Here is a 12,204-nt window from a genome sequence, read left to right as displayed (position 1 = left end):
GTTTTGTCTGTAACAAGAGAGTTGACGAGTTTAACCAGATGAGCAGCGAAGACAGGCCCCAGTATCTGGGCATTGTGTGTAAGAGCGGACACATGAAATGCGACTTCTGTCTGGCAGAACAGAGGTGCAACGTCAGCCAAGCCAAAGTCAGAGCCGAGGGCGTAGAGATAGACATACTCGAACTTCAACTGAAAATTGAAGGCTTGTCCAGAGCCGAACGCAGAGCCGAAGACGTAGCCGAAGCCAATTCTGATGCCGATACTGATGCAAAAACCGAAATCCAAGTCGCGATCCAGGCCGCAATCCAAGCCACAGTCGAATACGAAAGCGAGCTGCATCTCAAACAAAACCTACTGGGACAAGCCAGAAATGCAATCAAACAAGCCCAAAAAGCCCTTAACCACTGCCCCCTCTGCGATGCTGAAATAATCAACACGGGCTTTGGTGGTGTGATAGGAATCCATGCAAATGGATCATCGTATTTTAATGTTTCCAGCATTGAGTACAGTAGCTCAGCACCTAGTTTAAACAGTCCCTGCGCATAAATAAAACCTAACCAGCCCTCCTTCTAATATGGGCCCTGTGGTGTGATGTGGTGTGGGGTGGTGTGTGGTCCTTCCCACGACACTTGTGTGGCTGCGCCCACAGCTGCCCGGTGCACCCAAACACTACACTGTCCAAGATCACACTCTTGTCCCATATTGGTGGTTACTCATCTATAACAAACATTCAGAAGAATATTTTATTCTCTGGAGACCACCCCCCAGCGCCTAGCTAGCTGGACCTATATCAATACACAAAAACACATCGATCCACTCCTTTCCACCTACCCTTCCAAACCCTGGCCCCCCGGCTTTGCATATGTGTATTGCACAATGCAATTTATTTAGGTTCAGGCCAGTGTTGAGCCGGGAGCCTAGGGCCTAGCTTCTTATGTTGGCTGCGATACTTGTAGATCCATCCAAAGCCCAACGCTCCCATTGAAAAATGTTTTATCGTGGAGAGCTTGCCACCCAGAACACAAACACCAATTACTGATGCGCTTGGTGGTTGTAACTTCGGCCAGCTCACTGAACAGCTCCCTAAACAGCTCACTGAACAGCTCACTTAAAACCGCCCTACACCTGAAAACCGTTTGAATGAAGCTTTATTTACAGCTGCACACTCACAAACAGTTACTGGCTGCTCTCTTTCTTCCATACGAAAACTTGGTCCTGGTACTGTACCTTAAAAAGAGTCAGGGCTGGAAGCCTTTCAACATTTACCAAAGAAGGGCCTTCCAGCTGTTTCACCAGCTCCATGTCTTTTTTCTTATCGTTCCCAACCCGAATATCAACGATCTCTGCCTCAGTAGCATTGGCGTACACCCACTTCATTACAAACTCTATGAAAGGCGCGCCCTGAGACATGTGCTCGTGATTGCATAGAGAGACCATTTTAAACCGCATAGGTATGTGTTTTCCGCTGGTCACATTCACACCAAACCCTTTCAAGTCACCAACGTGTAGAGTTAGTAGCTCTGCCCTGCCCACGGGAACGCCGCTCTCTGTAGACCTGCTGAGAACATCCCATATGCCCAGGTCCAGGGTCACCATCTTCCACGGCGCCTCGGTTATTGTTCTGGCTATGTCTTCAGGCACATCCATAACACTGGGATAGCTCCGGAGACGCAAAGTCTCTCGAGCTCCAGCTACTGGGATGTGGAAGTCTGCCTTCTTTAGCTTGGGCATATCTAATACCTGCATGGTGGATATCTTTTGGATTCCTAGTTGTTCCAGAGGTGCAATGGTTGTTAGGTCACAATCTAACAGTGTCACTGTCGTATCTTCTGTGGATCGGGTTAGGTCAACGTTCTCACAGAACCATTTGAACAAAGGAGATCCCGTTTTAATGATCTGCAGGGTTCCAAGGGACAGAGGGATCTTCCGGGGAAGGCGAGGTGCTACGCCAACTACCATAAAGAAGGCTATATATAGAGTCTTAATATGGACGCCACCGAACGCCTGGAGAAGTTTAGCAATCTTGGCAGATTCAGTTGCCAAGGTTGACCCCGGTGCATACAGAACTATCTCACCAATCTCCAGCTCCGTTTCTATCTTCACTGGAATGTCTGATAGCTTTAGGCTCATAAAAGCCAGACGTAGAAAGACAGTATAGATTTTCTTGGGCCCACTATCGGTATCTACAGTCTTAATGACCACTTTGTTAGTATACTTTCTGAGAAATGCATCGGTGGCTTTGGCGTGCAGCAGTGATTCTCGACTTCTATTCCCAGTGTTGATGGGGGGTAAAGGTAGCTCCTTTTTCCTCTTTATAAATAAGATCGCACCAATACAAAACACTATAACAATAATAGAGATAACTGAAATTAGGTTTTCATTCATGGAATGCCGTTGCTGATTTGTATTTATTGCCACCAGGAGCCAATTACCTTGCTTCTTGGCAACCCAGGGGTACGGAGTCTCTCTGGCAGCCCAATAGCCTTATAGATAACCACACCCGAACACAGTCTTGGTCTAAAAGCGCCACTAGATATAGATATAGGTCTAGATCTAGATATGCCAAGCACAATAAAGACGTAAAAGGGATGGGCCCGAAAAAGACGTTTGGAAGCATCGGTGTAATTACTGGATTAATAGAAGCAGAGTGGTTCTAGACGCGGTAGAACCTTCCAGGGTCTAGAACATCGCCACAGACCATAGAACACCGCCACAGACCACAGACCACCGCCAAAGACCACAGACCACAGACCAAGCTAGTTTTTATTGAATGGGTGTAGTATGATGGACCGCCAGGCTATCCATCTTATAAAGCACCCGCTTGTAAGAGATAAGGCTAAGAAGCTGCGTCCTGTCGGGAAGGTCAATTAGGTGGGTGAACTTTTCGTGAAGAAAAGGTTCTTCAGCGAACGCATCCCCTGCCTGCTTGATGCACTCTTCCTTGCTGAACATCTCTCTGGCGAAAAGATTAAGCAGGAAGTACAGGTACTCCTCCAAATGCTCCTCGGCCTTTTCTCTTTCATCCTTTCTCCCATAAAGAATGCCTCCCGCAGAGTTCCTGATTCGCCTGATTCTTTTTGCCTCATCAGGTATGCTCCTCAGGTAGTACCCCCCAAGGTAGAGGAACGCCTCCTTCTCAGCTACATTGGAAAGCGGAGCAAGAAGCTGGGCCACAGTGCCCTCCAGGTGCGCTGGTAGAGGATGCTGCGTGTAAAGGGCCCGGAGAGAGGCGGAGACAGAGTACCTAAACGCGGCCACAAGGTCTTCTTTCAGGGCCTCTCCAAGAGACAGCAGGAGAGAGAGCGCGGTAAACGTGCAATCCCGGTCGCTAATGAAAGAACGAATCTCTGAAAGCGCCTCTTTCCCCCGGAGCAGGGAGAGTATCTGTAGCTTGAGCATCTTTTCCTTTCTTCCATCTCCCCCGTCGATGTAAAACAGCGAGGCGTCTAAAGACATCGGCACCTTCTGAACAAGCAGAAGCAGGATTTCAAGCGCTGATACCCTCATCTCATGGCCCAGGAAGCCAATGAGGCCTCCAGCTATCTTCTCCCCAACGCCCGGAGTCAGAAAACCTTCAGAGGAGAGAATTAGCTCCCTTAGCGCAAACAGTGGAAGAAAAGAAACCACCGGAAGCACCCCCTCCACAGTCTCTCTCCGGGTGAAGGGCCTAAGCGCGCGGCACACTTCGAGGAACAGCTCGCCAAACCCCCCCATGCTTTCTTCAATCTCAGCCCTGAACGCGCACAGCGCCCCAAGACACTTCAGCAAGTCTTCCTCCTCAAAAGAGCCTTTCTTCTCCTTTTCAATCGCTGTAATGGCAAAGATGCCACTCCCAACGACGCAGGCACTCTTTGAGTAGAGCGCCGTCTTCAAAGGAGCCATTTTCACCTCTCCAAAGACCTTAAACAGGGTAGGCGCAGCCAAAAGAGCCGACTTTCGGACAATGTCCATTGGCGAAGAAAGAGCCTCTTCAATTACGTCGCAGAAGTGCCCAAGAAACTCTTTGTCCCTGATTTTCGAGATAAAATCAATCGCCAGCGCCTTCCTCAGCGCCGAGGTGGGCGCCTTTTCAGGCCCCCCAGCCCTTATCTCCTGCAGAACAGTGTTAACCACCAGCAAAAGAAGCGTTTTGTCAAGGTCTATGGTTCTAAGAATGTAGGAGTACGCTCCAGACTTAATTTCCAGGGACTCGTGCAAAACCAGGCTCACCACCCTCGGGAAAAGCAGAGCCTTCTGCTTAGAAGATAGCTTAATCCTTGAAACCATGTGCAGCGTGCTCATTACCTTTTTTCCATCCATTGAAGCTAACCCCGTCTTTATGTCTGCAAAGAGGTTCTTTCTCCCCCCACTGGCACCAAGCAGGCTATTAGTGAATGTGTACATAGTTTTTAGTTTTCGTCTCTATTTATCCTTCCCGTCTCTATTGTAAATAAACGATCCCCCTAGCAGTCCCACCACAGGCCCTGCCCTGTTCCGAGACCAACCCTGCCCTGCCCAGACCCTACCCAGACCCTACTCCGAGACCTATCCCGAGACCAACCCTGCCCAGACCCATCCCGAGACCAACCCCAAGACCATACTTTTTGGAGGGAAAAACTCCCGCCAAAACAAAAGTATAAATACTAAAATTATTTGCTATTTCAATGAACAAGTCAATAGAAGGCAGCAAGTCAGCACAGGGCAGCAAGTCAGCAGAAAAGAGGCCTGCAGGCAAGGCCCCATCCAAAGGCATAGGTTCTGCCGACAAGAAGAAAGGAAAGCAGCACACTCAGAAGGGACACTACAACTTCAGGTCTTCCGTCAAGAGAATGCTCAAAACAACCTACCAGGCATCTCCCACCCAAGTCAGTGGCCCGGTTGTTGAAAGTTTGTGTAATATAGTACATGATATAATTGAGAGAGTAGCTCTTGAGTGTGCAACGCTTGCTAGAAAAGTTGGAAAACAAACCATTAACCTAGAAGAGGTCACTTCCGCTTCTCAAGTTAACCTAACTGGCGAGCTTCGCTCACACGCTCTGAAAGAGATCAAGGAGGCCGTTGCCAAGGTTCCAGCCAAGTCTTCCAAGTAAGCAGCCGGAATAAAACAGGGACGTCTGATTTTCTTTTTTGTTTAATGGGTCTCTGGATTGAGGTCGTTCTCTTCTACGTGGTCTATGTGCTGGTGCACTCTTTCTTTAGCTCTTCCGAGGAGATGGTGCTTCTGGGGAGGGAGAGGTTTGGACTGGCCCGGGAGAAGGGGGCGGGGCTCCTGGGCGCTGAAATGAAGCTAGTTAACCGGTTTGGGGGTCTTATTCCGTACGTCCTTGTTTACTCCCAGGTTCTTGAAGCGGGGTCCAGCCTTGCAGTCTGTGGGGTGGTGGTTGAGGTCATTGTCTACATCGTGGTTAAGGACTCGGTTATTGCCTACCTGAAGAGCCTGAAGGTCTTCTTTCCGGCGCGCTCAAAGCTCCCGCTCAACCCCTCAGGGCACACCTTTATGTTTGTGAACGGGGTCTTTGTCCTTTTTCCGGTGTGCTATGAGGGGCTTAGGCGGGGGCGGGTCTCTGGGGTGCTTGCCCTGGTTATTGTTGGGGAGTACAACCGCCTCCTCTCCGAGACAATCAGGCACTACCACACCTTCCACGACGTTGCCCTGGGGGTGGTGGTTTTTTGTGTCTTTAGAGCCCTCGTCTACCCCGTGCGCCGGGCGTATGGGAGCTACTCGTACACGAACGAGTGGGGGATTCCCGAGTACGTCCTGGTGGCTGCGGCCGTGGGGGTGGCTATAGTCGCTGCTTAGTTTTTTTTTATGGCAGGCAGAGGATGCACCGTGTTCGTGGGAAACGTTGAGTTTGACATTCCTGAAGAAAAGATAGTTGAGGAGCTTTCAGCCGTTGGAAGGGTGGTGTCTTTCAGGATGGTTACTGACAGGGCCACGGGTAAGTCCAAGGGATACGGCTTCTGTACATACGAGTCCCCAATCATCGCGGACATGGCCGTGAACAAGCTGAAGATCATGCTCAACAACCGGGCAGTCAAGATAAACTATGCAGACAACAACGCAGCAGCTGCCGCAGAGCCTGAAAACGAGAAGGTAGACACCGAGGTGCTTGCAGAAACGCTTGACCGCATGTCGCCCGAGGACACCAAAGAAATCCTCAAGCACATGAAGATGCTGGCGGTGAACCGGCCGGAAGAGCTGAAAAAGATGCTCAAAGAGTCGCCGGCCCTGCTCTCCTCTTTGCTCCACATGCTCTTCACCCTGGGCCTGGCGCCCAAAGAGGTCCTGGAGGAGCTTCTCACCAAGTCCTTCTCCCTGGAGAGGCACGGGGCCCAGATGCTCACCCGCGTCCTCCAGTACCACGACTATGAGATCGACGCCCTCCCCAGGGACCTTAGGGAGAAGGCCGCGCTTATCAGAGAAAGGCTCCTGCGACGGGACAGTTAATAAAACGGTTTATTTAAGCAACAACTTCTTCTCTTGCAGCTTTTTTCTCGTCGCATGCGAGGCGGGCAGCCTTCTTCTTTTCAAGCAGGGCGTCTCTTCCGTGCTCCATTGAGAACCTGGTGATTCTCACGGAGGAGGGGTGGACCCCAAAGCGGGCAACCTGGCCGTTCTTCTTCTCTCTGTAGGAGATGTCAAGGAAGATCTTGTAAATGGCTCTGTTAACTTTGATGACCTTTCCCGTTTTTCCTTTTAAGTCTCCCTCCATAACAACGACTTCGTCGCCCGTGGTCACTGGGAAGGTCTTAAAGGTGTACACCTCTCTTAGCTCCTTGCTGAGTCCTGAGGACATAATGGTTCTTCTCTTAGCGTCTCCTGCGGTAAAGTGTGCTTTTCTGCACTTCCTCCTTGAGCTGGTTACTTTGCTGTTATACTTCATGCAGGGTCCTAAAATAAAATTAAAAAAATAAGGCCAGAAAGCAGCAGAGACATAAGGCCAGAAAGCAGCAGAGACCGAGAGCAGCGTTTATTTAAGCGGAACAAACTTGGAGGAAGAGGTGGCTCCAATTCCAGGGTCTCCGTGAGTAACCATCTTGTGGCTGGAGCTGAAGCTAGCAAGCCTAAATCCAATCATTTCTGGCTTTACCTCGAAAGTGATGTGCTCTTTGCCGTTGTAAACACCAACGACTGTACCAACTAGCTGGGGAAGGATGATCATCTGTCGGCAGCTGGTGGTGACGCAATCTGGCTTCTCTCCCGTCACTGCAGCTGCTTGTTTGGACTTTTCGCAGTCAAGAAGGAACTGGATCTCCTCCTGGCTAAATCCTCTAGCAATTCTTCTTCTAGCTTTTGAGTTGAGGAGCTCTGCGAACTTCTCAATGGGCATCTTAATGAGGTCTTCAAAGTCTATTCCTCTGTACACAAACTTCCTGAATGTCTTCTTCTTTTGGATACTTTGCATCTGGGGGTAAAAGAAAAAAAATTAGTAACTACATCTTATTTTGAGCTATTCAGCCAGAAGGGTGCAGAGGCCTTCAGTCGCCAGGACCAAGGCGCATTCTTGGTCTGGGACCTCTTCTGAGTCATTGGTGTAGATAGAGGCTATTTTGACCGGGGAGAGGGAGTCGAGTGTTTCGGTGAGGTAGGTGATGGTTGCGGGGAAGAGGGAGGCTGTGTCGTCACAGAGTCCAGTGAACTCAACGGAGAAGGACTCGTCTTGTGGGAGGTTTTCTTTTCTCGTGGTGAGGTAGTCTCCTTGGATTGTCCCGTTAGTTATTTCTATGTCTGAGACCCTTCTAATTGGGATGCGGGCTTCAATCGCTTTGATGGGTTTAAGAGCGGTTACTTCAATGAAGAACTTGTACCTTTCTTCGGATACTTCGTTTTGCCAAAAGCTTACTTCAATTGGAAGCTCTGGGGTGTCCATTACCCATTTTAGTAATGTTAGTTCTCGGTTGATTGGTATTTCCATTTTGGGAATGATTTTGTTTTGGGAGAAGAGCTTTTTGTCAATGGTGGGGTGGGATCTTGAGCTGGGTGGTTTTGAGAGGAGGTCTATCTTTACCCCGGAGAAGAACTCGTCAGAGATCTTCATAATTAGTTCGCCGCTTCCCTCGGACCTAGTTGCTTCATTGGTGGTGTTGTAGGTGCTGGAGAGCTTTTGGAGGGTTAGCAGGGAGACCTTGGCTTCATTGAGGGAGGGGTGGGAGGAGAAGGTGTAGGTAAGTGGAGGGAGCGCTTTTGGCTTTGGAGCAGGCCGGTCTTGTCGGAGACCTTCTTTGAGGATCTTGATCTCTTCTATTTCTTTGGAGAGCTCTGCTAGGACGGGAGGCACCTTTTTTTTGGCTTTGATAGCTTTTTCCATCTCTTTTTCTCGGTTCTTTTCGATCATTTGGTGGAGTACTTCGTCATTGCTTTGGAATCGCACGATTTTGGAGATGTCTTCAATGTTTCGGTCAATGACTCCTTCGCTGGTGAAGATTTCATCGATGACAGTGACTATTTCGCCCATTTCAGGGCCGTAATTGCTGAGGGAGAAGTTTTGGGAGAGAAGGTTTATTCCAAGCTCAAGAACCTTGATGCCTTTGAAGATGGCGGTGTCAGATGCTTCCCCAAGCACTCCAATGACTGTGTCTTCAAGTTCCTGGTAGAAATAGTCGCCTATCTCGGTTTCTAGGATGCCTTTGGACTCTTTGGTTCTTGATTTGTGTAGGAGGAAGGTTTCTATGATTTGGGTGACTTTCTCTTTGTCTGTGTCAATGAGTGGACGAACAACGTAGGAACCTTTACTGTTTGCTATAAGCACGGCTGCGAGCATAAACAATTAATATAAAAAATAATCCATAAGTACTCTAATGGATAGGTGCTGGGCGGTAGGCGGTGTTTTTCGGGGTTTTGAGGGCTTTCGAGGTTTTCGGGGTTTTGAGGGTTTTCGAGGTTTTCGGGAGTTTGGAGGTGTAGTTGTTTGGATAGTTGTCATCTGGGCAGTTGTTCGGGTAGGTTCTTTTATCGTGGGTAGAGATACTTTTTCAGGCACGCACTCCAAAACAGAGAAGTATATGATGATCATTGCGCACCCAGATGACGAATCGATGTTTTTCGGGCCTTTTCTTTCGTGTGCAGCCAGAAGAAAGAGTGGGGTGGTGGTTGTGGTGCTTACGGATGGAGCGGGTGGGGGGGATAGAGCAACCAGGCAGAAAGAGATGGAGAAACTGTGCCGGGATGAAGGGATAGAGCTTTTTAGCCTGGGGGAGAGGGATGGGTACTTAAAAACAACCCAAGAGCTGATTGATCAACTGATTGTGATTTTCAAACTTACCCAATCGGGAAAGGTGGTTACCTTTGACAAAAAAGGAGTAAGCCGGCACACAGACCATACAGAGTGCTTCTACATTGCTAAAACACTCGCCACCCAGTTAAAACAGCCCACCTTCCTTGCCTTGCAGACGTTTTCTCTGTTTGGCAAGTACTTCGCCTACTTTCCACCGCTGAGCCAGGCTCTCTGTCCTGGACAGGCCAGGCATTGCACACGTGGGTCATATGCACCCCTGACAATCAAAAACACCCTAAAAGACTCGCTGTCCTGCAGAAAGAGAATGCTTTACCACAAGAGCCAGTTGCTCTGGTTTAGGTACTGCTATATTTTGCTGTCAACGTACATGGACGTGAATGTTTTGGAAGAGGTTAGGTCGGATGTCTGGTCTGATTAGGGGTGTGTAAGTGTCCTGAGTTTTATTGATTGTGGGGGCGTTGTGGTTTATAGAGTGCTAAGAACGTGGGGTGCCCCCTCGGGTATCTGTGAGGCAGGAACCAGAGAAACTAAAACCGAATTGATCTGAACCCTTTCTAGCTTAGTTAAGAGTTTCACCCGAATTAACGACTTTTGTAAAAAAGAAATTTCCCGGTCGGTTAGGTCCCCAACCCAGATGTTAATAAACTTGGCATTGGTAATGTTGTGGGATATCCACTGCAGAGCTAGTTCTAAAATGATAAGTTCTGGGGTTGTAGCATCATATGTAGAAATGTGTAGGGAAAGACATTCTGCTGTGATTTTAAATAGTTGGTGGCAATCTTCAATCAGTTTTCTTTCTTCTAGATCCCGAACACAAATGACTAACCGCCCGCGCATATTGATATCTTTTTTGCTATAAGAACAAATCTTCTGTAATATAGATAGGGGCATTTCCAAACTGCTCCATTTTCTGGCAAGTATGTGTTTAGCCGTTTGTTCTGAAACCTCTAGTTGTGGTGGGGTGTCGTTTAAAGAAAATTCATTCAGCACACGCCTTTCTAACAACTTGCACTCAAGGCTTTTCAGTGATTTTAGTCCTATAAGATAAATCGAAGAAAGGACATTTGGATTCAGCCTATCTAGGCAGGTAAGGTCCTCGCTTGAACCCCCCGTCAAATGCAAGCCTATACCCCCTTGGTACGGTTTGATATCAGTACTACCAAGGAGCCACTCAACAAATGTGGGTGAGCAGCCCGATATAGATAGGCCATTGACAACTGATAAAGGTAGTTTGGCATTGCTTGGGGCCTGATTAATCGCCATATTAACACCTGAAAGATTCAGAAAACCGATGTGCCCGGTGCTAAAAGCAGTAAGAAGCCTGGTGAGTATGGCTAATTGTTGTTCCGGGCTAGAAATACCCCCTTTGACGGGGGTAGTAGAGTATGTAATAGAGACATACACAAACCACAAGCCTTCAGAGAACTTTTCGGGAATGTCTTTTAGGGTTAGGTGCATCAAGGTGATGTTTTGATATTCGGGCTGGTGCTTATAGATCTGTGTGGGTGTTAAGGATTCCTCTGTGGCTAGTGATCTGTATAAACAATCACGGAAAAAGTCAATGGTTGATTCGGTTACTCCTGGGGTGTATGGGAGCAGTTCTGTTTGTGACGGCATTAACGGTTTGGGGTCTATCTTGTTCTGGGCATAAAATATAGCTCCCCAGTGTCCCATACCTATAAACGCGGCCATTCCCAGGGTAAAGAGTATAATGGTTTTTGGTATTGATATTGGCTGGAACAATCCTGCTACTACTGTTGGTATGCCAAACATAAAAATATTTTTACTAAAAAATAACTGACTAAATAAACGTTTTAATACCCCGCCCTTTATGGAAGTATTTTCAACCCCCGAACAAAAATCAGGGGTGGCAGATATATGTGGTCTTGTGCCTGTAAATTGCTGCTATTGGCCAGTTTGTGGGTGAATGGCCGTTTTTTCTTCAACGTCTGCAATGGTCTCATCTAGAGGGCTAACCAACCCATGGTTCGTGTGTTTCCGGCAACAACATGTCCTTCCAAACCCTTCCAACCCAAGTCCGAACCCAAACTGCCTAATATGGTAAAACTTTGCACATTTATAATTTTACCCTTACTAACCCTGCCAAATGCTAGCAGACTGCCTAATGCTCAGAAAAGTGTTTGCGCTTGCCCTTGTTGTAGTTGCAGTGCTTGGGAGCGAAGAACAGAGCTATATTATGCAGCTAGACTCGCCACATACAGCCCAAACCCTTGCCTTTTTCAATACTTCGGGATATACGCTAAGAACCTACACCAGTAAGGATACTACCTACATTGAAAAGGACCAGAAGTGTATGCCAGTGGAAATTTATCCAAATCTATACACTCTTGCTGACATACCCGATCAGATAGTTCCTGGATTGATGTTTGGGTCCATCTTGATAGGGAACAACCAGAATTTTGTGGGCCACCCCGAACCACTAAGCAAACAAGTGGTGGAAAGGGTCCTCTCAACCCTTGAAAGAATCTTCACCCAAACTCTCACCATAGATGGGAACATTGCAGACTTTGAAGAAAAAGCGGCCATTCACCCACAAACTGGCCCACACCGACTCCTGGACGTGTACACCTGGGAGCTGTACCTGAAAAACATATCAAACGTCTCGGGAGCATGGATCCTAGGCCGGCTGAATATGATCAGCCATGGAGTCAGTCTGTACATTCTAGATGCATATAGAATAACTAACCTCCAGTTCCTTGATCTTTTCAACCCAATGGTTGTTCCTAAGCTACTTATTCGGGACGCAGTGAATCTCAATAGCATAGAGTGTACCTGCATAAGAGCCCGGTGCCTTTTAGAGGCACTTGTGCTCCATGGGACAAAAGCATACTTAACTGCCTCCCCACAAACAATCCAAGCCATTGGCATCAAGCGTTGGTCCACCCTGGACATACCTGCCAGTCTCTGGACAACTATTGCCAATACGGTATCTGGTGTTGTCAGGGCAGACACTCTAACACTAACCATTG

General features: G+C 48.1%; 11 protein-coding genes across 11 annotated transcripts; 5 read left to right on the top strand and 6 right to left on the bottom strand.

The window, feature by feature from the left end:
* Positions 1-38: 38 nt before the first annotated feature.
* On the top strand, positions 39-545 carry NEDG_01740 (uncharacterized protein; the record flags this gene model as incomplete). Its single annotated transcript, XM_067689158.1, has 1 exon — positions 39-545. One exon carries the CDS (start codon positions 39-41, stop codon positions 543-545), a length of 507 nt encoding a protein of 168 aa, XP_067544632.1.
* A 630-nt stretch (positions 546-1,175) lies between these two features.
* NEDG_01739 (uncharacterized protein) lies at positions 1,176-2,384 on the bottom strand (the record flags this gene model as incomplete). Its single annotated transcript, XM_067689157.1, has 1 exon — positions 1,176-2,384. The coding sequence occupies one exon, from the start codon at positions 2,382-2,384 to the stop codon at positions 1,176-1,178; it is 1,209 nt and encodes a 402-aa protein (XP_067544631.1).
* A 378-nt stretch (positions 2,385-2,762) lies between these two features.
* Positions 2,763-4,382, bottom strand: NEDG_01738 (AP-1 complex subunit beta-1; the record flags this gene model as incomplete). The annotated part of the gene is made up of 1 exon (XM_067689156.1): positions 2,763-4,382. One exon carries the CDS (start codon positions 4,380-4,382, stop codon positions 2,763-2,765), a length of 1,620 nt encoding a protein of 539 aa, XP_067544630.1.
* A 260-nt stretch (positions 4,383-4,642) lies between these two features.
* Positions 4,643-5,068, top strand: NEDG_01737 (histone H2B; the record flags this gene model as incomplete). Its single annotated transcript, XM_067689155.1, has 1 exon — positions 4,643-5,068. The coding sequence occupies one exon, from the start codon at positions 4,643-4,645 to the stop codon at positions 5,066-5,068; it is 426 nt and encodes a 141-aa protein (XP_067544629.1).
* A 44-nt stretch (positions 5,069-5,112) lies between these two features.
* On the top strand, positions 5,113-5,778 carry NEDG_01736 (uncharacterized protein; the record flags this gene model as incomplete). Its single annotated transcript, XM_067689154.1, has 1 exon — positions 5,113-5,778. One exon carries the CDS (start codon positions 5,113-5,115, stop codon positions 5,776-5,778), a length of 666 nt encoding a protein of 221 aa, XP_067544628.1.
* A 9-nt stretch (positions 5,779-5,787) lies between these two features.
* Positions 5,788-6,426, top strand: NEDG_01735 (cleavage stimulation factor subunit 2; the record flags this gene model as incomplete). Its single annotated transcript, XM_067689153.1, has 1 exon — positions 5,788-6,426. One exon carries the CDS (start codon positions 5,788-5,790, stop codon positions 6,424-6,426), a length of 639 nt encoding a protein of 212 aa, XP_067544627.1.
* Positions 6,427-6,439: 13 nt separating this feature from the next.
* Positions 6,440-6,862, bottom strand: NEDG_01734 (60S ribosomal protein uL24; the record flags this gene model as incomplete). Its single annotated transcript, XM_067689152.1, has 1 exon — positions 6,440-6,862. One exon carries the CDS (start codon positions 6,860-6,862, stop codon positions 6,440-6,442), a length of 423 nt encoding a protein of 140 aa, XP_067544626.1.
* Positions 6,863-6,949: 87 nt separating this feature from the next.
* NEDG_01733 (40S ribosomal protein uS19) lies at positions 6,950-7,384 on the bottom strand (the record flags this gene model as incomplete). The annotated part of the gene is made up of 1 exon (XM_067689151.1): positions 6,950-7,384. One exon carries the CDS (start codon positions 7,382-7,384, stop codon positions 6,950-6,952), a length of 435 nt encoding a protein of 144 aa, XP_067544625.1.
* A 45-nt stretch (positions 7,385-7,429) lies between these two features.
* NEDG_01732 (uncharacterized protein) lies at positions 7,430-8,740 on the bottom strand (the record flags this gene model as incomplete). The annotated part of the gene is made up of 1 exon (XM_067689150.1): positions 7,430-8,740. One exon carries the CDS (start codon positions 8,738-8,740, stop codon positions 7,430-7,432), a length of 1,311 nt encoding a protein of 436 aa, XP_067544624.1.
* A 37-nt stretch (positions 8,741-8,777) lies between these two features.
* Positions 8,778-9,632, top strand: NEDG_01731 (N-acetylglucosaminylphosphatidylinositol deacetylase; the record flags this gene model as incomplete). Its single annotated transcript, XM_067689149.1, has 1 exon — positions 8,778-9,632. One exon carries the CDS (start codon positions 8,778-8,780, stop codon positions 9,630-9,632), a length of 855 nt encoding a protein of 284 aa, XP_067544623.1.
* A 47-nt stretch (positions 9,633-9,679) lies between these two features.
* On the bottom strand, positions 9,680-10,987 carry NEDG_01730 (uncharacterized protein; the record flags this gene model as incomplete). Its single annotated transcript, XM_067689148.1, has 1 exon — positions 9,680-10,987. The coding sequence occupies one exon, from the start codon at positions 10,985-10,987 to the stop codon at positions 9,680-9,682; it is 1,308 nt and encodes a 435-aa protein (XP_067544622.1).
* Between the last annotated feature and the right edge of the window lie 1,217 nt (positions 10,988-12,204).

This window comes from Nematocida displodere (assembly GCF_001642395.1).
Source record: "Nematocida displodere strain JUm2807 chromosome Unknown 7, whole genome shotgun sequence".
Classification (NCBI taxonomy): domain Eukaryota; kingdom Fungi; phylum Microsporidia; genus Nematocida; species Nematocida displodere.
Note: the sequence above shows the minus strand (reverse complement) of the source record. Positions and strands in the feature narration are given on the sequence as shown.